The sequence below is a fragment of the Dunckerocampus dactyliophorus genome, chromosome 20 (assembly GCF_027744805.1).
Source record: "Dunckerocampus dactyliophorus isolate RoL2022-P2 chromosome 20, RoL_Ddac_1.1, whole genome shotgun sequence".
Lineage (NCBI taxonomy): Eukaryota > Metazoa > Chordata > Actinopteri > Syngnathiformes > Syngnathidae > Dunckerocampus > Dunckerocampus dactyliophorus.
This window is the reverse complement of record NC_072838.1, coordinates 19,287,687-19,310,763: the sequence shown is the minus strand read 5'-3', so window position 1 is coordinate 19,310,763 and position 23,077 is coordinate 19,287,687. Positions and strand designations below refer to the sequence as shown.

At 48.3% G+C, this 23,077-nt stretch overlaps 2 protein-coding genes across 5 annotated transcripts; both read right to left on the bottom strand.

Annotated features, from left to right (window-relative positions):
* Positions 1 to 372: 372 nt before the first annotated feature.
* On the bottom strand, positions 373 to 6,203 carry cct3 (chaperonin containing TCP1, subunit 3 (gamma)). Of its 2 annotated transcripts, XM_054764272.1 has the most exons (14): positions 6,036 to 6,203; positions 3,072 to 3,133; positions 2,932 to 2,982; positions 2,612 to 2,674; positions 2,431 to 2,527; positions 2,218 to 2,335; positions 1,960 to 2,146; positions 1,656 to 1,805; positions 1,463 to 1,595; positions 1,318 to 1,399; positions 1,073 to 1,253; positions 757 to 1,002; positions 555 to 686; positions 373 to 497 (listed from the first exon to the last, which is right to left on the bottom strand). In XM_054764272.1, exons 1-14 carry the CDS (start codon positions 6,061 to 6,063, stop codon positions 405 to 407), a joined length of 1,623 nt encoding a protein of 540 aa, XP_054620247.1. In that variant the 5' UTR covers positions 6,064 to 6,203; the 3' UTR covers positions 373 to 404. The 2 variants fall into 2 exon arrangements, with proteins under 2 accessions (XP_054620247.1, XP_054620248.1); XM_054764273.1 differs by lacking the exons at positions 3,072 to 3,133; positions 6,036 to 6,203 and having other exon boundaries at positions 2,612 to 2,692.
* Positions 6,204 to 12,936: 6,733 nt separating this feature from the next.
* On the bottom strand, positions 12,937 to 22,999 carry pdia8 (protein disulfide isomerase family A, member 8). 3 transcript variants are annotated; one of them, XM_054763285.1, is made up of 13 exons: positions 22,606 to 22,999; positions 22,411 to 22,489; positions 22,212 to 22,329; positions 22,022 to 22,129; positions 21,831 to 21,960; positions 20,965 to 21,078; positions 20,762 to 20,887; positions 20,478 to 20,660; positions 20,296 to 20,404; positions 20,037 to 20,165; positions 13,373 to 13,452; positions 13,248 to 13,272; positions 12,937 to 13,167 (listed from the first exon to the last, which is right to left on the bottom strand). In XM_054763285.1, exons 1-13 carry the CDS (start codon positions 22,767 to 22,769, stop codon positions 13,090 to 13,092), a joined length of 1,443 nt encoding a protein of 480 aa, XP_054619260.1. In that variant the 5' UTR covers positions 22,770 to 22,999; the 3' UTR covers positions 12,937 to 13,089. The 3 variants fall into 3 exon arrangements, with proteins under 3 accessions (XP_054619260.1, XP_054619259.1, XP_054619261.1); XM_054763284.1 differs by having other exon boundaries at positions 13,248 to 13,305; positions 22,606 to 22,990; XM_054763286.1 differs by lacking the exon at positions 13,248 to 13,272 and having other exon boundaries at positions 12,937 to 13,202; positions 22,606 to 22,992.
* Positions 23,000 to 23,077: the final 78 nt, after the last annotated feature.

Sequence of the window (23,077 nt, the reverse complement as noted above, 5' to 3'; positions counted from 1 at the left end):
TGAAGAACCCAGCTGCATCCATTTGACAACCCCACACCACCTGAAACTCCGATGTTCCACTGAATGAAAAAGCACCCCAGACCACGATGGAACCCCCCCCCCCACTGCAATGCTACTAACACATTGCTGTTAGTAGCACTGTGTTATACTCAGCATGTCAGTCATGAATATATTTGAAATTTGAGCTGGATTTTATTTTGGTAAATGAACATATCTGACATTAGAAAATGATTTTACTTAGGAATACTTCAATTTTTTTACCAAAGTACAGCTGATAAGTCACGCCCCTCGATGTCTTTCAAGGAGAATAAAAAGTGTCAAATGAAATAAAGATAAGGAAGTTGAGAAGATGCGAGTGAGAAAGGCAGGAAGTGTTTTTCTGAAGATTTTATTGATTAATGGATTTATTCGGTGCCAGGTCCACCCATGGGCTCGTCCTTGTCTTTCTTCTTGTGACCTGACACGATGTCGTCGATGCGCAGCAACAAGATGGCCGTCTGCAGAGAGACCAGGTGAGAAGTGAGCAAGCAGAGCAAGAAGTACGAGTATCTCACCTCCACAGCCGTTTTGTACGTCTGTGCTTTGACAGCCAGCGGCTCCCAGATGCCTGCGGCCGCCATGTCGGTCAGAGAGCCTGTCTCGCCATCCACGCCCCAGACAGCGCTGTCCTGCTGCGTGTGCTTGGCCTGCGGAGGGGGGTTGGGGGGAGGAGGCGGTCATATGCCAGTGTACTCATAGCGGCAAAACCCTTCGTACCCTCAATGACGTTAGCACACGAATGGTGGAGGCGCCGCAGTTCTGGATCAGCGTCCGGGGGATGACCTCCAGCGCCTGCGCCACAGCTCGATAGGGCCACTGCTCCACGCCCACCAAGGCGCGAGAACGCTCCATCAGACGCTTGGACACAGCCATCTCCACAGCACCACCGCCAGGCAGCAGGAAGGGCTCTAGCATGACGTTCCGACACACCTGCATGGCATCCTGCAGGTTCCTCTCCACCTCCTGCAGAGAGGGGGAGGAGTTAAAGACAGTGAGGGTAGGGGCGGGGTCACACAGGAAGAGAGGAGCTCACGGCGAGGATCTCCTTGCTGGCGCCTCTCAGCAGAATGGTGCACGCTTTGGGGTCTTTGCACTCAGTGATGAACGTGAAGTACTCGTCTCCAATCTTCTTCACCTCAAACAGCCCCGCCCCCGTCCCCACGTCTTCCTCACGCAGCTCATCGGTGCGGCTGACAATGCGAGCGCCGCACGCCCTGCAGGAAGACTCGGTGTCCTGCTGATTGGCTACTTCCTTTTATGCAAATGAGCTGCCTTTACCTAGCGATGCGGTTGTTGTCCGTCTTCCTGACACGACGAATGGCGGTGATGTTGGCCTTCATCAGGTAGTGCTGAGCCAGGTCTGGGGGGCGGAGCTACAAGGTCAAGACAGTGTCCATCAAACAGGCGACGTGATGCGTCATACCTGAGACGCCCTTCTCAGTGAAGACCAGGTCAGGTTTGACACGGATGATGTCCTCACACATCTGCTGGATGTATTCTTCCTCCATCTGCAGGATCCTGGCAAAGTCTTCCTCCTTACTAATCTCGATGTCCGTCTAAACACGTTAGCTTGCGTCAGGACCAGCGTGATGATTGACAGCATGTGTGAAGGTCACCTGGCTCTCGCCCTTCTTGTACTCCAGCGAGCAATCCAAGAGGACGATGCGAGGATCTTTGATGGTGCGTCTCATGCGTGCATGCGTCACGTCCTTGTTGACCATCACGCCTCTCAGCACGCACGAGTCCTCGATGATCCCTCCTGGAACCTGGAAGACGTTACACACACACACACACACACACACACAGACACACACACACACACACACACACAGTACTAGAGTGCATGTGGTGGGCCATGTGCCGCACCAAGTGCACGTGGTGTGGCGTACTAGAGTTCATGTGGTTGGCCATGTGGCGTACCTTCTCCACTTTGGCGTACTTCTTGATGTCAATCTCCTTGCGGCCGTTGTCGTCCATCTCCACGGTGACCACGGCGTCCAAGGCCATGCCACACGCCAGCTGCGACCAGCGGCTCAGAGCTTTGGTGTTGATGGCCGAGTGCACGATCTTCAGCATCATGGAGCGATCTGCCGTGTCCACGGGGATGCTGGCCGCCATGAAAAGTTACAAATCACATGTGACGTCTTGGCAGGGAGCTTAGACATATCCTCTATCTACCTGATCTCCCTCAAAGTCTCCAACATGTCCTCCAACGCTCGCCTGTAAGCACTGATGATGACAGTCGGATGCATCTGCTGCTCCAGGAACTGCTCCGCTACCGCTAGCATCTCTCCAGCTAACACACACACACACACACACACACACACACACACACACACAGTAAGAAATAAAAGGATTCTCCACATGACAACCTAACGTTAGGTTCCTCACCCAGGATGATGACAGACGTGGTTCCATCTCCCACCTCTTCATCTTGAGTGCGGCTGATCTCAATCATTGATTTAGCAGCAGGATGCTGCACCTGGATCTGTCAACATGGAGACACGAAAGCAGTCAAACACACTGATAGCTCATAGAGAGCGAGACATGGCGGAAACTTAGCAAGGCTCACCTCTCGCAGGATGGCATTTCCATCATTGGTCATGACAATGCCTCCAGTGGGATCAAGCAGCATCTGGAAACATCATTACCACTGCAGGCCAACGTGCTAACATTACCACTGCTAGCCAATGTGCTAACATTAACACTGCTAGCCTAGCAACTATTGAGGGTAGAAGAGTGCATGGCTGCACACTCAGTATTTTAATTGTTGTGAGTACAGGTGGGTACAGCCAACACTGTATTTTGCGGTACCTGTCAGTCCAGTCCAGTCCAGTAGGTATAAGGCAGAAGTGCACGGAAATACAATGTGTCGTAAAGATGATGACTCACCTTCATCATGGCACGGGGGCCCAGACACGTCCTGATGACATCAGCGATGGTCTGTGACACACATGGCGATTGATTAACATCATGCGTGGCGACTGACTGGCATTCATCAACATGTCAAGAGGGAGGGGAAAAACACTCACCTTGGCAGCATTGATGTTTCCTGTCTGGACTTTACGTCCTGACTCTCTCTTCACGTTCTGGTCTGCACACAGGAAGCATATTTTTAAATATGAATATGATCATTACATATATCATACAATATTCCATGATCAATGATACTGATAGATTACAAGTGACGCCTTATTTCTACATTGAATGTGGCCATTTTAAGCACTTTGATTGCTATGGCCTAAACATCAATCATATACAGTATATACTGTTTTTAAATGATATCTTGATCAACCTGCATCTGAAATCTCTGATACGAGCAGTCCATTTCAGGCTCCGCCCCAGCTCGTCTATCATGTGCTAATGTGCTAACCAAGTAGCAAGGAGTAGGAGTGATGCCAGCAGGATTTTTTCCAATAAGCAGCTGAGTGCAAAACTTATAATGCACAAGTTTCCCGTGGTGGAACAGAACCGGGGAAGTTTAATCTCATCATGCAGTTGAAGCATCACAAATAAAAGGCCTTAAGGCTTTTGAAAACATTCCCCCCCCCCCCCCCCCAAACATCTGCAAAGTGTGAAAAACTCCCACGGGATGACAAGTCATTAACTATTCATACAGTATATAGTAGCTATTCATTCCTCGTCTGTGGCGGGTCGTTGGTTCCAGACCCCACTGTGATAACTATTTCAGCAAAGTAGGATTCTACAGTCATAAATTGAATATTTTCATAGTTATGGCATACGAAGCCCTCTTTAGTACCTTCTAAATATGCTTTTTAACATGATTAGAGCCCTCTAGACATGAAAAACACCCCTATAGTCACCTTCACACTCCTATTAGCTACCTTTATTACCTTTAGACTCCTATTAGCCAATATAGTAGACATAAGAAAAGAAAGTAAGCCACGTGTGACGTGTTAGGTTCACTGGCGACTCTAAATTGTCAATAGGTATGAATGTGAATGTCTATAGCCACGCCCTATATGCGATTGCGTGGCCTCCCAGAACAACACCAGCATCATTAAATTTGCGGATGACACTACAGTCATCGGCCTGATCACTGGTGGTGTTGAAACATCATACAGAAGAGAGGTGGCGAACCTCATAGCTTGGTGTCGTGATAACAATCTCCTTCTCAATACAGATAAGACTAAAGAGATGATCATCGACCCAAGAACAAGGGAAAAGGAGCCGCATAGACCCCTGTTTATTGATGAGACTGAGGTGGAGAGGGTGAAAACCTTCAAGTTCCTTGGCACACACATCAGCGAGGACCTCACCTGGTCTCACAACACCCAACAAATGATGAAGAAGTCCCAAAGGAGACTGTACTTCCTGAGAAGACTGAGGAAATTTGGCATGTCCACCACAATCCTGAGTTGCTTCTACAGATGCACTATGGAAAGTGTCCTTACCGCCTCCATCACTGTTTGGTACGGTAACTGTACAACACGTGATAGGAAGGCACTCCAGCGGGTGATCAAGACCTCACAGAACATTGTTGGGGCAGCCCTCCCCACACTGCAAGACATTTATAAAACCAGAGTCCTACGCAGAACACACAACCTCATCAAGGACAGCACACATCCACAACACTCATTATTCACACTCCTACCGTCAGGCAGACGCTACAGGAGTTTGAAGTCCAGGACCACAAGGCTGGCAAACAGCTTTTACCCACAGGCCATCAGGCTCCTCAACGAAGCACTCGCACACGCCGCACGCAACACACGCACACACTCATAGCACTTTATTTATTTATTTATTTGTATTATTATTTATATGTATTAATGTCTCTTCTGTTGTTGTTGCTTAATTTATTGGTATTTATGTTTCTTATGTTCTTATTCTTTCTTGTGTTTTCTTTCTTTTCTTGGGAGAATGAACAGAATAAGATTTTCATTGCATAGTATAACTGCTGTTTTACTATGCACATGACAATAAAACTCTCTTGAATCTCTTGAATATATGTGCCCTGTGATTGTCTGGCGACCAGTCCAGGGTGTACCCCGCCTGTCACCTGAAGTCAGCTGGGATAGGCTCCAGCATACCCCCGCGACCCTAATGAGGAAAAGCAGCATAGAAAATGGATGGATAAATAGAAATGCTTCATTTAGGCCAAGAATAAATACAATTTGGTTAAATAGGCATTTTTTAAACGAATAATAGCCGTATTCAACCACAAAACAGTGATATTAATTCATTAATTACTTTAGTGACAAACCATGACAGTCTGGGCTCAAAGTAGCAAGGACAACATTGCCCTCTGCGTGGTGAGTAATGTCGGCTCCAACCTCGTGATATTTTACATAGCCACCACTTCATACGCATGAACGTGTCTTTCTCATATCTACTCTTGCTGACGGATATCATTTGATATAAGCCTTTTCTAACTTTCCACAATACAAAATAACTCAATAGTATGTATGATTCCTACTGATGTATTGGCGGATAGTCTAGGTTGCAATATCAATGATATTATTATATTATTATTTTGCCACAGTACAAGTGCATGTTGATCGTATTTATAAATAAAGGCGATTATTCTGAATAAGCTGCTGTGTTGTGTTTTTTATAATTCAATACTGTAAAGACTTGTCAATAACGGCCATGATTCACTTATTCATTGAGTGACTTCACAGCCACGAGACATGTCCACGGTGGGGAATTAGAAATGCATAAACATAATTACATGAATTACTAATTATGCGAACGGTTTGTTTTCGTTTTGTACTCCAATATTGGAGTGCCATCTTTGACGTCGTGCCAGCAGCTCGTTAACGCGAATCAAGTATGACTAGACACGAAAATGCAAGAAGCTAACAGGCTAACTAATGTGTGCTACCATTGTCGCATGCTAGTCCGGCTAACAGGTAGCACGTGTAGTTGCGGGCCGCTGCCTTTCAAAACGTCTTCAAGCTGGCGGTCAGTCGCGGTCTTTCGGTAGATTTGTGACAATAACAAGCGGCGACTTTGAGCGAAAAGTTAGTACTTACTTAGTACGAGCACCTGCTGGCCGAGCATGTTGGATGAACACCGGGACAACGAAGCTTCCAGATCAGTGAGGCACTCGTATGGGGTGGGTCTTATAGCGTGGGCGGGTCAATAAAATACGATCGACAGAAACTTCCACCAATCCAATTAAGTAGCGGCGACGACTGAAGAACGACCTTCACGACGACCCACCTACTCGGCGCCTTCGCGACAATATACTGTATGCATAATACACTAAGTCCTCAACTAACGAACACAATTGGTTCCAGACGACCGTTCTTATGTTGAATCGTTCTTAAGTAGGGGAAAAGGTAATATTACCAATGATATAGGTACTACATGTACGTGTATACATATACAGTATATGTGTATGTATGTACATATGAGTTTGGATGTAGTAGTAATATTAAAACGAGGATAATTAATGAAAAAAAAACAATAATAAAAATGATATAATAATACGTAATGATAAATGTTATTTACCTTTGAATAGGATTGGCCGAGCATATGTCGTTTTGGAGGAGGAGATATTGAAAAAAAGGACAAGTCGTCGTCATTGTTAGACTCTTCTAAAAGAGGTAGTGTTCTATGGGTGGTGTAAAATTAAGCAGGCCTATTAACTCTTCATAAACTTTAATCACACGCTCTGTCCTGGTTGTATAATTTAGCTTTCCATTTAGCTTTACACTGTATCTCCCCAGCGTCTAACTCCTTCTCTGTTGGTCTCATTAGCTTTAAGGCTGCATTAGCAGTGTCACAGTGCCCTCTACTGGTCAAGCATGTACAGTAGCAGTATAAACACTGATTGAGCGACTACAAGGCAAAATAAAATAAAATATAGACCAGTTGGCTTGTGTTCGTATCCGTGAGTGTTCGCTAGTCGGGTGTTGGTAAGTTGGGGACCTAGTGTATATAAAATATATGTGTTGTGCACATAGAATGTGTAAACCAGGCGCGGACTTAGAGGGGGGTGTGGGGGGGGTGAACGTGTGCTGTACATGGCTATTCAGGTGGAGGTGCAAAATAAAGGTTCTGGCATCATGACTATAAGGAAAACTGTTGTCTATTCTCAATGAAAATTAACCAGAAAAGCGATCCCCAGTGACATAAAATTATACTCAAATCCTCGGAATTTACAGCTGCTTCAAATTGGAAAATATTTCAGGAAATTGAGCTAAAATGGGTTTCTCCTAGTACCGGTAATTTTATAAATAGAATGTTTTGGCTTAAACGATATATTCCAAGGATAAAAATAACAAACTCTTGAAATTAAAGACATAAAATTGGCCTCAAAAGCTAGATCCGCCCCTGTAAACATATTCATACAGACATATATACAGACCCTTTCCAAAAAATTAGAATGTCATGGAAAAGTTGTTTAATTTCTATAATTCCATTCAAAAAGTTAAACTTTCATAGATTATAGATTAAGGGCCCACAATTTAAATGATTTCAAGTGTTTATTTGTTTATTTTTACATAATTTGGGCTTCCAGCTCATTAAACCCACGAAAACAGGAATTCAAAAAATTAGAATACTGTGAAGAAATCAGCCCAAATTTTGCAGGGCATGAATGTTTTAAACTGAGTGTCACACACTAATCATCTACTAAACTCAAATCACCTGCACAGGCTTCCCCAGGTGTCATTAAATTGCTTCAGTTTGGTTCAATTGTCTCAGTTCGGTTCAATATGGGGAAGACTGCAGACATGACAACTGGCCAGAAGGCCATCATTGATACCCTCCATAGGATGGGTAAGCCACAAAAGTTCATAGCTAAGGAGGCTGGTTGTTCACAGAGTGCTGTGTCCAAGCATATCAATGGAAAGTCTAGAGGAAGGGCAAAATGTGGCAGGAGAAGATGCACCAGCAAAAGAGATGACCGTGGGCTTCAGCGGATTATCAAACAGGGAAGATTCAAGAATCTGGCAGAGATCCAGAAAGAGTGGAATGAGGCGGGAGTCACAGCTTCAAAACCACCACATTCAGACGCATCTGGGAGATGGGCTACAACTGTCGGGTTCCTCGGGTCAAGCCACTTGTGAACCTGAGCCAACGTAGGAAGCGTCTCCACTGGGCCAAGGAGAAGAAGGACTGGACTGTTAGCCAGTGGTCCAAGGTCCTCTTTTCCAATGAAAGTAAAGTGTGCCTTTCATTTGGGAATCAAGGTCCAAGGGTTTGGAGGAAGACGGGTGAGGAACAGAATCCAAGCTGCCTGAGGTCCAGTGTGAAATATCCACAGTCCGTCATGATTTGGGGAATGCAATGTCCGGTGCAGGTGTTGGTAAACTCTGCTTTCTTAAATCCAAGGTCACCGCAACAGTCTACCAGAATGTTTTAGAGGACTTCATGATTCCTTCTGCTGAGGATCTGTATGGAGATGCAGATTTCATCTTCCAGCAGGACCTGGCCCCTGCCCATACCGCCAGAAGCACCAAAACCTGGTTTGATGCCCATGCCATCACAGTGCTTGACTGGCCAGCCAACTCACCGGACCTAAACCCCATTGAGAATCTATGGGGTATTCTCAAGAGGAAAATGAGGGGCACCAGACCCAACAACAAAGAAGAGCTGACAGCAAGCATCAAGGAAATCTGGGCTTCCATAACTCCCAGGCAATGCCACAGGCTGATTGCTTCAATGCCACGTCGCATCGAGGCAGTGATTAAGGCAAAGGGATTCCCAACCAAGTATTGAAGATTGACATATCGTTTTGAAAGTACCATATTTTGATTGATTTGATGTGATCCTAATTTCTTTCTTTTTTTCCCTGCAAAAACAGAGAAGTAAATGGTGATTTCTTCACAGTATTCTAATTTTTTGAATTGTTTTCATGGGTTTTATGAGCTGGAAGCCCAAATTACGTAAAAATAAACGAATAAACACTTGAAATCGTTTAAATTGTGGGCCCTGAATCTATAATCTATGAAAGTTTAACTTTTTGAATGGAATTATGGAAATTAAACAACTTTTCCATGACATTCAAATTTTTTGGAAAGGGTCTGTATATATATAAATATATATATATATTCCATTCAATTTTCTTCCGCTTATCCGGGCAGCAGTCTTAGTAGGGAAGCCCAGACTTCCCGGTCCCCGACCACCTCCTCCAGCTCCACCAGGAGAACACCAACACGTTCCCAGACCTAGGTCCTAGGTCTTCCCCGGGGCCTTCTCCCGGCTGGGCATGCCCGAAACACCTCACCAGGGAGGCATCTGGGAGGCATCCGGACTAGATGCCCAGGCCACCTCAGCTGGCTCCTCTCCATGTGAAGGAGCAGCGGCTCTACTCTGAGCTCCTCTTAGGGTGAGTCCCGCCACCCTACGAAGAAAACTCATTTCAGCCGTTTGTATCCGCGATCTCGTTCTTTCGGTCACGACCCAAAGCTCATGACCATAGGTGAGGGTGGGAACATAGATCGAACGGTAAATTGAGAGCTTTGCCTTCCTGCTCAGCACTCTCTCCGGTACAGCGACCGCATTACTGTAGACGCTGCGCCGATCCGCCTATCAACCTCACGCTCCAACCTTCCCTCACTCGTGAACAAGACCCCGAGATACTTTAACTCCTCCACCTGGGTCAGGACCTCATTCCCAACCCGGAGGGAGCAATCCACCCTTTTCCGACTGAGAACCATGGCCTCGGATTTGGAGGTTCTGAGTCTCATCCGGGAAGCTTCACACTCAGATGCAAACCGTCCCAGTAAACGCTGCAGGTCACAGCCTGATGAGGCCATCAGGACCACATCGTCTGCAAATAGCAGAGATGAGATCCCAAGGCCCCCGAACTGGACTCCCTCGACACCTTGGCTGCGCCTAGAAATTCTGTCCATGAAAATTATTAACAGAATTGGTGACAAAGGGCAGCCTTGGTGGAGGCCAACGTTCACCGGAAACAGGCTTGACTTACTGCTGGCAATGCGAACCAGGCTCCTGCTCCGGTTGTACAAGGACTGAATGGCACGTAGTAGCGCGCCACCAATCCCATACTCCCGGAGCACCCCCCACAGGACACCGCGAGGGACACGGTCGAATGCCTTTTCCAAGTCTACAAAGCACATGTAGACCGGTTGGGCAAACTCCCAAGTACCCTCCAGTACCCTTGCAAGGGTGTAGAGCTGGTCCAGTGTTCTGCGACCAGGACGAAAATCACATTGCACCTCCTGTAGCCGAGGTTCGATTAACGGTCGTACCCTTCTCTCCAGCACCCTGGAATAGACTTTCCCAGGGAGGCTGAGGAGTGTGATCTCCCTATAGTTGGAACACACCCTCCGGTCACCCTTCTTGAAAAGGGGGACCACCACCCCAGTCTGCCAATCCAGAGGTACTGTTCCCGACTTCCACGCAATGTTGAAGAGACGTGTCAGCCAAGACAGTCCCTCAACATCCAGAGCCTTGAGGAATTCAGGGCAAAACTCGTCCACCCCCGGAGCTTTGCCACTGGGGAGCATTTTGACTACCCCAGATACCTCAGCCACGGTGATGGAACTGTCCGCGTTCGTGTCCTCAGCCTCTGTTTCCTCTATGGAAGGTATGTCAGTGGGATGGAGAAGGGCCTCAAAGTATTCCTTCCACGGCCCAACTATATCCTCAGTCGAGGTCAGCAGGCCCCCGTCCCCACTGTAAACAGTGTGAACCGGGCACTGCTTCCCCTTTCTGAGGCGCCGGACGGTTTGCCAGAACCTCTTCGAGGCCGACTGAAAGTCGTGTTCCATGGCCTCACCGAACTCTTCCCACACCTGAGTTTTTGCCTCGACCACTGCAGAAGCTGCGTGCTGCTTGGCCTGTCGGTACCTGTCAGCTGCTTCAGGAGTCCCACAAGCCATCCATGCTCGATAGGGCTCCTTCTTCAGCTTGACGGCAGCCCTGACCTCTGGTGTCCACCATCGGGTTCGGGGTTTGCTGCCACGACTAGCACCGACCACCTTGCGGCCGCAGCTCTGATCGGCTGCCTCAGCAATGGAGGCACGGAATAGAGCCCATTCGGATTCAATATCCTCGTCCTCCCCCAGGATGCAGGCGAAGCTCTGCCAAAGGTGAGAGCTGAAGACTCGATGGACAGGTGACTCTGCCAAAGGTTCCCAGCACACCCTCACTACACGTTTGTATCTCCCGGGTCTGTCCGGCATCCTCCCCCGCCATCTAATCCAATTCATCACGAGGTGGTGATCAGTTGACAGCTCAGCCCCTCTCTTTACCCGCGTGTCCAGAACATGCGGACGCAGGTCTGATGATACGACTATAAAGTCGATAGACCTGAGGCCTACGGTGTCCTGGTGCCATGTGCACTTATGGACATCCTTATGTTCGAACATAGTGTTTGTGATGGACAAACTGTGGTTTGCACAGAAGTCCAACAACAACACACCGCACGGGTTCAGATTGGGGAGGCCGTTCCTCCCAATCACGCTCCTCCAGGTCACACTGTCATTGCCCACATGGGCGTTGAAGTCTCCCAGCAAAACGACGAAGTCACCAGTTGGGGTGCTCTGCAGCACCCCTCTGATGGACTCCAGGAAGACTGGGTACTCTGAACTGCTGTTTGGCGCGTACGCACAAACGACAGTCAGGACCCTTTCCCCAACCCTGAGGCGTAGGGAAATGACCCTCTCGTTCACCGGGGATCGCTCCAACACGGAGGCACCGAGCCGGGGGGCTATTAATAAGCCCACACCAGCTCGCCGCCTCTCCCCTGCAGCAACTCCAGAGTAGAACAAGGTCCAGCCCCTCTCGAGGAGTTTGGATCCAGAACCCAAACTGTGGGTCGAGGTGAGTCCGACTATATCTAGTCAGAATGTCTCAACCTCTCTCACAAGTTCGGGCTCCTTCCCTGCCAGAGAAGTAACATTCCATGTGCCAAGAACCAGATTTGGCCGCCGAAGACCAGGTCGCCTAGGCGCCCGCCCTCGACCGCCGCCCAAAGCACAATGCACCGGACCCTTATGCTTGCCCCCGCAGGTGGTGGGTCTATGGGTAGGAGATCCCGTGTGGCTTGTTCGGGCTGAGCCCGGCCGGGCCCCACGGGTGAGAGCCCGACCACCATGTGCTCGCCTGCGAGCCCCTCCCCCAGGCCTGGCTCCAGGGTGAGGCCCCAGTATCCCACGTCTGGGCGAGGTGCGGTCTCTCATCAAGGTCTTCTGAATCACTCTGAGTCTGGCTCGTCACCCAGGACCTGTTTGCCTTGGGAGACCCTACCAGGGGCATATAGCCCCAGACAACATAGCTCGGGCATTCATGTGGGTGGAAGACCGCCCTGTGTCTTGATGGACAGCCAATCGGATCCTCCCGCTCAGCACAGGTGTGATTTTTTTTTGATCTACCACTTCGCTTTTTTGTTCCATAATGCTCAGGATCTTTTTAGCATGACTGATTTACTGCGCCCAACCTCCGCAGCAATGGCACGCTGCGAGAGGCCTTGATAATGCAGCTCCACAATCCCACCACATTGAAAAAGAGAAAGCTTCTTAGCTTTAGCCATCAGGAGGGCATGACAGTGTGAATGCCTGACAGAAAATGAACATTTGGAGCAGATTTTGGCTTTTATAGCCTGTGGTCTTAAACTTTTGATCAGGTGATAAAACAGCCTATTTCAGTTTGTTTTTTGTTTAAATTACAAGTTCCAAATGTTTTTTGTCTCACTCCCCCTTCTTGTTTTGGCATATTGTAGCTCTACTTAAAACCTCATTAAGATCCAAATGTGCAAAATGCTAATTCTAGCAATTTTTCAACTGGTCTTAAGATTTTGATCAGGTCTGTACATACATATGTATAAATACCCATACATATATATACACATAGATATGTATATGTGTACATACATATACATGCACACATACATATTACACATATATACACACACATACATATGAATATGCATACATATTCTCCAAAAAGCAACACAACTTTCAGCACCCAAAAATTATTTTATTTCAAAGTAGGACTTCCTTAACAATACGTAACAAATAAATAAGCAAACAAACAAACAAACAAACAAATAAATAAATGGATAGATGGATGGATAAGAGTCAGGTCTTTCAAAGCAATGTGACCACATGATCAGAGTTCCTGCTTGTATGGGCTGTGATTGGCCTCCCGCCGCAGGAAGCGCAGGAAGTCTCGAAGTTCTCGTCCCCCCTGTGACACAGGATGATGGAGGTCACAAAGCCTTCCTGGAGCAGGCAGGAAATGAACAAAATAAAAGCCTTTACTGGCACCTCATATCGAATGGGCTGGTCCTTCCTGCCAGAGGGGACCAAGTAGAAGGTGGGGTAGCTGAGGAGGACACATGACTTATACGTCAACACGCCGCACATCAACCATGTGTGTCACGTGATCTCACCCCTGCACGTCGTATCCGGGCGGCACATCGTTATCAACGGCATTCATCTTGGCGATGACGATGGTAGGATCTGCAGACAACTGACAGCACAGGAGGAAAACTCAACTGCTGATGAAGATGACCACATTTTCCTTTTCAAAATAAAACTGCAGCAAACTAAAACTACAACACCACCACCACACACACACACACACACACACACTACACTACACTACACTCGACAGATTCTTGTCCATTCTATATTTATACTGCTATCTATGGTGCATTTATACTGTTATCGATGGTGCATTTATACTGTTATCTATGGTGTTGTCACGCCTGGCGTCGACACCAGCTATACATTTTGGGTTCAGGTTACTATTTGTGTCATATTTCCTTTCCCTTGTTTTTTATCTGCCTTTGTGTTATCACACAGACCCTGGGGATCTCTAGTTGGGCGGAGCTACAGATCAGGCACAGCTGTGCCTCAATGTTTGTCACTCCTTTTTAGCTCACCTGTGGCGACTGGATGGCACTCGGTGATTCCTTCTGGTTGAAACCTCCATGCCACGTGTCGTATCCTGCAGCCGTCAGTCATCCAGTCCTGCCTGGTTGATTTTTCTCCACTGACTTGTGTAGCTCCGCCTGACCGGCCTTGGTATTTGTTTCTGTTCTATTTTATACCCGTTTTCCGCGATGCCCTTTTGTTTTCCGGGCATCGTAGTTTTTTGTTCCTGAGCTGTGTGCCAAAGCTATTAAAGACTGTTACTCTCACACCACTGGAATACGCCTCTGCATTTTGAGATCCAGAAAAGTGACTTGTCTATCCTCACAGAATCACAGAGTCAGTGATTATGGATCCCGCAGAGGAGAGTCAGGTTCAGCAGGCCCTTCAAGCTCATAGCCAGCGCATTAGTGCCCACGAGCAGACATTGAGTGACTTGACCACGTTGGTGCGCGAGCTGCACACGCGCATCACTGGACCCCCACAGACAGTGGCTGCTGAACCCGCGCAGCCCACGACAGCAAGCAAGGCACTCGCTATACCCCCCAATTACCCCTTCCGGGAGCCCAGCATTCCACACCCAGCAAGGTATGGCGGCGACTTTGGCCATTGTCAGCTCTTCATACATCAATGCTCCTTGATCTTCACCCAGCAGCCCCATACATACGCCACGGACTCCTCTAAAGTGGCATATATGCTCAGCTTGCTCTCCGGTCGTGACGCCAGTTGGGCAATGGCGATGTGCGAAAGCAAACCTGAATTGTGCTCCAGCTTGTCGCTATTCACGGCGGAGTTCCAGAGCGTGTTCGATCACCCCGTAAGGGATCGCGAGGCTGGCGGCCGTCTCCTCACCATGCGCCAAGGCGCCTCGTCTGTGGCAGACCACTCGATCTCCTTCCGGATCTTAGCAGCAGAGAGCGGCTGGAATGAGAAAGCGCTGCGATGTGTCTACTTGGCAAGCCTCAACGCTCGCTTGAAGGACGAATTCGCCGCTCGGGATGAGACCCGCTCCTTGGAGGATCTCATCTCACTCTCCATCCGCTTCAACAACTGCCTGCGGGAGCGCAGCGCACAGCGAAAGGCGAAGCCTCTTCCACCACCCCGGCTAGGTTCGGCTCCACCTCTTGGTCTACGTTCGGACCAGCTGCTCCCATCTTCCAGCGTCGGAACGCCACCAGAAGACACCGAGGGGGTGGTGCCTATGCAACTCGGAGGCAGCCGCCTGTCGGCGGCGGAGAGGAGCCGTCGTCGAAGGTTGCACCTGTGCCTGTACTGCGGGGAGGCGGACCATAACATCGCGACCTGCCCGGCTCGTCCCGTCGTTCATCGTCCACTGGGGACACGCCTCGGGGAGGAGGGCCCCTCCCTCTCACTCAGGCCGCGGCGTCATCATCCATGGTGGGACGTCTCCAAATTGAAGGTACTCTTTCTTGGCCGGGGGGAACGTGTCCTGTACGGGCACTCATTGACTCGGGGGCTGATGAAAATTTTATTGATTGTGGATTAATTAAATCTATGAATATTCCTGTTTCAAAGATGGATGAGTTTAAGAATGTCCGCTCTCTGGATGGGCGCCAACTGGCGTGTATTTCTCACCAGACACACACAGTCTCATTGCAGCTTGCGAGTAACCATCACGAGGTAATTAAGTTTTTTGTTATTCCGTCTCGTTTGGCCCCGTTGGTGCTTGAACTGCCCTGGCTGCAGCGGCATAGTCCTATTATAGATTGGTCTATTCTCAAAATTTCTAATTTGTCCACCTTTTGTCATAGTCATTGTCTCCGTGCCGCCTCTCCTGTGGTCGGTGCAGTTAAACCCCCCACCTGCACTCCTCCTGATCTGTCGCCTGTACCCAAAGAATACCATCATATTAGTGAAGTTTTTTGCAAAATCAAAGCATTGTCTCTTCCCCCTCATCGTCCATACGACTGCGTCATTGATTTGCTGCCGGGATCTCCTCTCTCCTCCTCCCGGCTCTACAATATTTCGCAACCTGAACAACATGCATTAGAGGAATATATCTCATCCTCCCTGGCTGCGGGTCATATCCGTCCTTCTTCCTCTCCTCTTGCTGCGGGGTTCTTTTTTGTTAAGAGGAAAGACGGTACTCTACGTCCGTGTGTAGACTTCCGCGCTCTCAATAAAATTACTGTCCGTAATAAATATCCTCCGCTCCTCATCGATTCCGCCTTTACTCCGCTTCATGACGCGGTCATATTTTCTAAGCTCGACCTACGCAACGCTTATCTGGTGCGGGTACGGAGAGGGGATGAATGGAAGACTGCCTTCAACACCCCGTTAGGGCGTTTTGAGTATTGCGTCATGCCCTTCGGTCTCACTAATGCTCCTGTGGTTTTTTAAGGTTTGGGTTAGGGTCTTATAAATGACGTTCTTCGTGATATGATCGACCGGTTCGTGTTTGTTTATTTAGACGACATCCTTATTTTTTCCCGTTCCACGCAACACAGGCAGCATGTCAGTCTAGTCCTTCAAAGACTGTTTGAGAATAAGCTGTACGTTAAACCCCAGAAGTGTACTTTCCACATGTCTTCCGTGTCGTTTTTGGGTTTTATTGTGGAAAAAGGGCAACTTAGACCTGACCCAGCCAAGATCCAGGCTGTGGCCAACTGGCCCATTCCTACATCAAGGAAGCTGTTGCAGAGGTTCCTGGGCTTCGCCAATTTTTACCGGCGTTTTATACGGGATTTCAGCAAAGTGGCGGAACCTCTGAATAAGCTCACATCATCTAAGGTTCCCTTTTGTTGGTCTCCGGAGGCAGACCGAGCCTTTCGGCGCCTTAAACATTTTTTTTTACTTCCGCTCCGGTGCTTGTTCATCCTAACCCTAGTCTCCCCTTTTTTGTTGAGGTAGATGCATCTGACACCGGAATCGGGGCCATGCTCTCCCAGCGGTCCACAGCGGATCAGAAACTGCACCCCTGCACCTTTTTCTCTCGACGCCTTTCCCCAGCGGAGAGGAATTATGACATTGGCAACCGAGAACTACTGGCAGTCATACTCACCCTCCAAGAGTGGAGATATTGGCTGGAGGGGGCTGCACACCCCTTTGTGATTTACACGGACCATCGTAAGCTCTCCTACATTCGTTCCGCCCAGCGCCTTAATCCTCGCCAAGCGCGGTGGGCCCTCTTCCTCACAAGGTTTGATTTTTGCATCACGTTCCGACCCGGTTCCCTCAATGGAAAACCAGATGCACTATCCAGGATGTATTCCCCGGCAGTGGAGGAGCCTATGTCAGAGACCATCCTCCCCCAGTCTCGGACTCTGGGGGCCCTGCGGTGGGAGATCAAGAGGCGGGTGGCGGAGGCCTCCAAGGATTCTCCTCCTCAAAGTGGTTGTCCACCTGGCCGCCTCTTTGTCCCAAGATCCCTTCGCTCAGAGGTCCTGGTCTGGGCTCATTGCTCCAAGATCGCTTGTCACCCAGGGGCCCGACATACGGCGTTCCTTGTTGCTCAACGTTTTTGGTGGTCAACCCTCCATGCGGACACCAAGAGCTTTGTGGCGGCTTGCAACAACTGTGCACGAGGCAAGTCGTCCCATCAGGCGCCAGCTGGATTGCTTCACCCCCTCCCTATCCCGTCTCGCCCTTGGTCTCACATCTCTTTGGATTTTGTCACTGGCCTGCCCGCCTCAAGAGGATTCACTGTTATACTCACCATTGTGGATAGATTTTCCAAGTTCACACACTTCATACCCCTCCGCAAGCTCCCCTCCTCTATAGAGACGGCCAAGTTGCTCATTTAGCATGTGGTTCGCCTTCACGGTATTCCTCAGGACGTGGTGTCTGACAGAGGCCCTCAATTTTCCTCTGCCACATGGAAAGCCTTCTGCAGGTCCCTGGTTGCATCTGCAAGTTTATCATCTGGCTACCATCCCCAATCAAACGGACAATCAGAACGCGCCAACCAGGACTTGGGGGCAGCACTGAGGTGTGTGTGCCAGCAGCGTCCTTCTTCGTGGTCCACCTATCTCCCATGGGTAGAGTACGCCCACAACACCCTTGTTTGTTCTGCGACAGGCCTTTCCCCCTTTCATGTGGTCCACGGCTTTCAGCCCCCCATTTTTCCCTCCCAAGAAGCGGGTTGCACTGTACCCTCGCTGGCCGCCTTCCTTCGCCGTGCCCATCGCGTCTGGCGCATTACCAGGGCTTCTCTATCCCGTACGGCCAAGCGTAATTGGAGGCTCACCAACCGCCACCGCAAGCAAGCCCCCGTCTACAAGCCAGGCCAGAAGGTATGGCTGTCATCTCGGGACATTTCCCTGGCAGGAGAAACTAAGAAGCTGGCGCCCAGATTTATTGGTCCCTATGAGGTTAAACGGATGATCAATCCGGTGACGGCTCGCCTAAAACTTCCCCCTTCCCTCAAGATTTATCCTGTCCACCATGTTTCCCGTCTGAAGCCAGTTGTCTCCAGTGCTCTGAGCCCCCCATTGGCGACCCTCCCACGCCCCTGACTAGTGGAGGGTCATCTCGCTCACACCGTCAAGGAGATCCTGGACGTCAGGAGACGAGGCAGGGGGGTGCAGTTTCTGGTGGAGTGGGAGGGTTATGGTCCCGAGGACCGTTCCTGGATATCCCGGTCGCTTATTCTCGACAATAACCTTGTTTCTGATTTCTACCATAGGTTCCCAGACAAACCAGGTCGTCCACCAGGGGGTGTCCATTGAATGAGGGGGGGATTACTGTCACGCCTGGCGTCGACACCAGCTATACATTTTGGGTTCAGGTTACTATTTGTGTCATATTTCCTTTCCCTTGACCTTTATCTGCCTTTGTGTTATTACACAGACCCTGGGGATCTCTAGTTGGGGGGAGCTACAGATCAGGCACAGCTGTGCCTCATTGTGTGTCACTCCTTTTTAGCTCACCTGTGGTGACTGGATGGCACTCGGTGATTCCTTTTGGTTGAAACCTCCATGCCACGTGTCGTATCCTGCAGCCGTCAGTCATCCAGTCCTGCCTGGTTGATTTTTCTCCGTTGACTTGTGTAGCTCCGCCTGACCGGCCTTGGTATTTGTTTCTGTTCTATTTTATACCCGTTTTCCGCAATGCCCTTTTGTTTTCCGGGCATCGTAGTTTTTTGTTCCTGAGCTGTGTGCCAAAGCTATTAAAGACTGTTACTCTCACACCACTGGAGCACGCCTCTGCATTTTGGGATCCAGACAAGTGACTTGCCTATCCTCACAGGTGTATTTATACTGCTATCTATGGTGCATTCATACTGGTATCTATGGTGCATTTATACTGATATCTATGGTGCATTTATACTGTTATCTATGGTGCATTTATACTGTTATCTATGGTGCATTTATACTGCTACTGTGAAAGAAGTCTTTGTTAGAGCTATCTTGTGCAGTTATGAAAATGTGCTAAAAAACCAAAGCAGTTTCCTTGTGATAAGATGTGCTGGCCCATGTGCTGTGCACATGGCCAAGGTCATAGGTTATGGGTCAGCACCCCCTCCTCACCTTACTCCAGTAGCTGACCCCCTCCTCACCCTGTTCCAGTAATTTTCCATTTCTTTGTGTGACTTTACTTCCTACTTAATAAAAAGCGGGCACAGACGGCGGAACTTTGACAGTCTGAAGGAGCAAACATACAGGTGTGAGCTCTGCTGTCCCACTCGAGTGAAAGACAATCTTGGCTGGTATGAGTCTGTTCCTTTGAGTAGTTATACAGTCCAGTACTTGTCTTGCTTATCTGCAAGGATTTCCCTGACACGATCTATAGTGCATTTATACTGGTATCTATGGTGCATTTATACTGTTATCTATGGTGCATTTATGCTGTTATCTTAGTGCATTTATGCTGTTATCTATGGTGCATTTATACTGGTATCTATGGTGCATTTATACTGGTATCTATGGTGCATTTATACTTTTTTCTATGGTGTATTTATACTGTTATCTACAGTGCATTCATACTGCTATCTACGGTGCATTTATACCGCTATCTATGGTGTATTGATACCGCTATCTATGGTGTATTGATACTGGTATCAATGGTGTATTTATACTGTTATCTGTGGTGTATTTATACTGGTATCTATGGTGCATTTATACTGCTATCTATGGTGTATTTATACTGTTATATATTTGTAGCGTTGAATGAGAGAGGTGTTGGAGATGTTGGAGAGGGAATGATGAAATGAAGGCGTACCATCTTGGCCAGTTGGGTGTAAACGGGCTGGAGTTTCTTGCAGTGAGGACAGGATGGAGAGTAGAACTGGATGAGGACGTCTTTGGTAGGGTCGTTAACGATGGGATCAAACAACTCGGCTACCACCACCTGCAGCAGAGCACTGTGTGACATGACTTCCTGTGTGTACATCATGTACAGTACACCATCACATATAGCTTTGTTGAACATACACCTCAGCGCCACCTGCTGCCTGTCTAGTCACATTCAGTGTATGCACCTGAACAGCACCACTGTGCTTTTCCGGGACTGACTCGGACTTGATGTAACGCTTCAGTCGGTCCATGAAGTAATCGTTGAGAAACCTGTCCAGAGACTGACCATCCCTCCTGGAAGACACAGTTATGTGACTTGTGGAATCATGTCAACCCGTCCCTCTGACCTTCTAGGCCCAGTACATACGTGAACTCCTCCCTCATGGTATACTTGTGACCCAGTTTGGTCCGGATGGTGACAAGTGGCAGATCTCCGCTGTCTGAAGTTCCCAGACCAAAGTCGTCCTCCAGCTCAGACTGGAAGTCTTTCTTATTGGCTACTGAGAAGGTCAGGCCCCTCCCCACATACTTGGTGGCCACCTTCATCACTCTGTTGACGAGGCACACGTCATAGATATTCATAACATCTCTTCGGTGTGTGTGTGTGTGTGTGTGTGTGTGTGTGTGTGTGTGTGTGTGTGTGTGTATTACCGGTTCCTCCAGTAGTTGGAACCTTTGGGGTTGTGTTTGTAGTCAAGGCGGTAAAACACCGTTAGAAGGTCACGAACTCGCAGACGATCTTTGTTCTCCAAGGTCATGTGTGGACAAAGTCCAAATCTAGAAACAAGTGGACCAGATGAAGGCTGTCCTCCCAACACACACACACACACAGGCACACACACAAACACACTTACATGTGATCTCTGATGAAGCGTCTCAGAGATGAGATCGTCAGAAAATCTTTAAAAATGACAACGCTGTCCTCAAACTGATTGGACATTCTGGGAGGTCTGAACAACAACACACCTCTGAAACACACACACAACACATGCTAGTTACACCATTGATTCTCAATCACAACACAGCACATGCTCTAGTTACACCATTGGTTCTCAATCACAACACAACACATGCTCTAGTTACATCATTGATTCTCAATCACAACACAGCACATGCTCTAGTAACACCATTGGTTCTCAATCACAACACAGCACATGCCCTAGTTACACCATTGGTTTTCAATCACAACACAGCACATGCTCTAGTTACACCATTGGTTCACAATCACAACACAGCACATGCTCTAGTTACACCAGTGGTTCTCAATTATTTTCTGTCATGCTCCCACTGGGGTACAGAAATGTTTTTGCGGCCCCGATTTCAAATACGATTGAGAAAGTGATCATATGTATTTATTTATCTGTACTGTACAGGCTTAACTCCAAACTGAAACCAGCAAAATGCAACAAAATGGAGAGCAGTGAAGCATCCAAGCATACTCAGGAGTCAAATTGCATGTTGACTACAATAAATTCATACATGTTGGCAGGTCTCCACTAATACTGAAAGTCCTTCCTGCCTCTCATGCCCGCCCGACAGTTCACCCCCCCACCCACACACACACCCACCCTCCCAGGGGGACCCGCACCACTATTTGAGTTGCACTAAAAACAGGGTCTATGTTCACTAGATAGATACAGTAGTTAGTTGGTTAGTTGTTTGTTAGTTAGCCCACCCTGGTCTAGGTGTTGGTAGCCAGACTTGGGGTCAGAAGACTCACTCTGAGTGGAGTCCATATGGTGAAGAGAGGTTCTTTTGGGTGGTGTGAGCAAATCGGAACTGATCCCTCAGAAGTCCTGCAGCTTTTAGGTACTCAGACAGACGAGAACCTTCCTCACCCGAGAACACACCTGAGACAAAAAACAATCCTTCAAACAAGAAGTTGACACATCAGACGTGTGACGCTCATACCTATGATTGAAGCATCGCAGTGATCAATGAAGATCTGCAGGTCTTCTTCAGTCAACAGGCTGACCGAGTCTGGACCTGTCTGCTTATTCATGTACTGATAGATCCCCTCTAACACACACACGCAGAATGATAAGCTTATGATGCGTGTGTGTGTGTGTAAGCATATGTTGCATGCATGTGTGTGTTTTACCTGCAGAACGAGGACCGTCATAGGAGGCCCAGTCTCTTCCATTCCTGAAGATCTTCAGTGTTGGATACCCAGTCACCCCAAAACGAGTGCATGTGCCAACATGAGCTGTACAGTCCACCTGAGACACGCACACATACACGCAGTTAAGACATAGGCAAAACACGCACACACACAAAAAAAACCGCAATAATTACCTCACCTTTGCTAACTGGACAGTTCCCTTTAGCTTGGTCGCTGCTTTCTCAAATTCTGGAGCTAATTTCTTACAGTGGCCACACCTTAAGGAAAGGGGAACGGAAGGAGGAAAGAGAGGCAGGGAAGGAAATGGGACTGAATGCATGCAAACAGCCAAATATTGTATGCTAGCTGTTGGCTATGGCTAAGTGGTCGCTACCATGGAGCGTAGAATTTGACAAGCATCGTGTCGTGCTCGATTGCTAGGTAATCAAAGTCTGCGTCCCCGAGCTTGAGCACATCTCTGCGTGACGACACCATGGAGGGAAAAGCAAAAGCCCACACCAGTGTGACGGCGGGAAGGAGGCGACCAGCAGCCGCCATGATGCGCAGAAAAGATGCAGGATTTAAGACAGAATTGAGAGAAAAGGAAGACGCTTATCGCCATGGGGGATACGCCTCATGCTTCTGCTGCAAAGTTTTAAAACGAATGAACTGGTTTCCGTAAAAGACATTCAGAATAAAAGCTTTACGTTAAAATTTTGACTAGTTCACAGTCCAATTACATCCAAAGAAAATAGACTCTGGCAAAAATATAGGAGCAGTACACTAATTAGCGTATATGAATAGAATATGAATCATATAGCCATACTGTTGACGTTGATTGAGTCACGGACTTTTTTTGTGAAGGC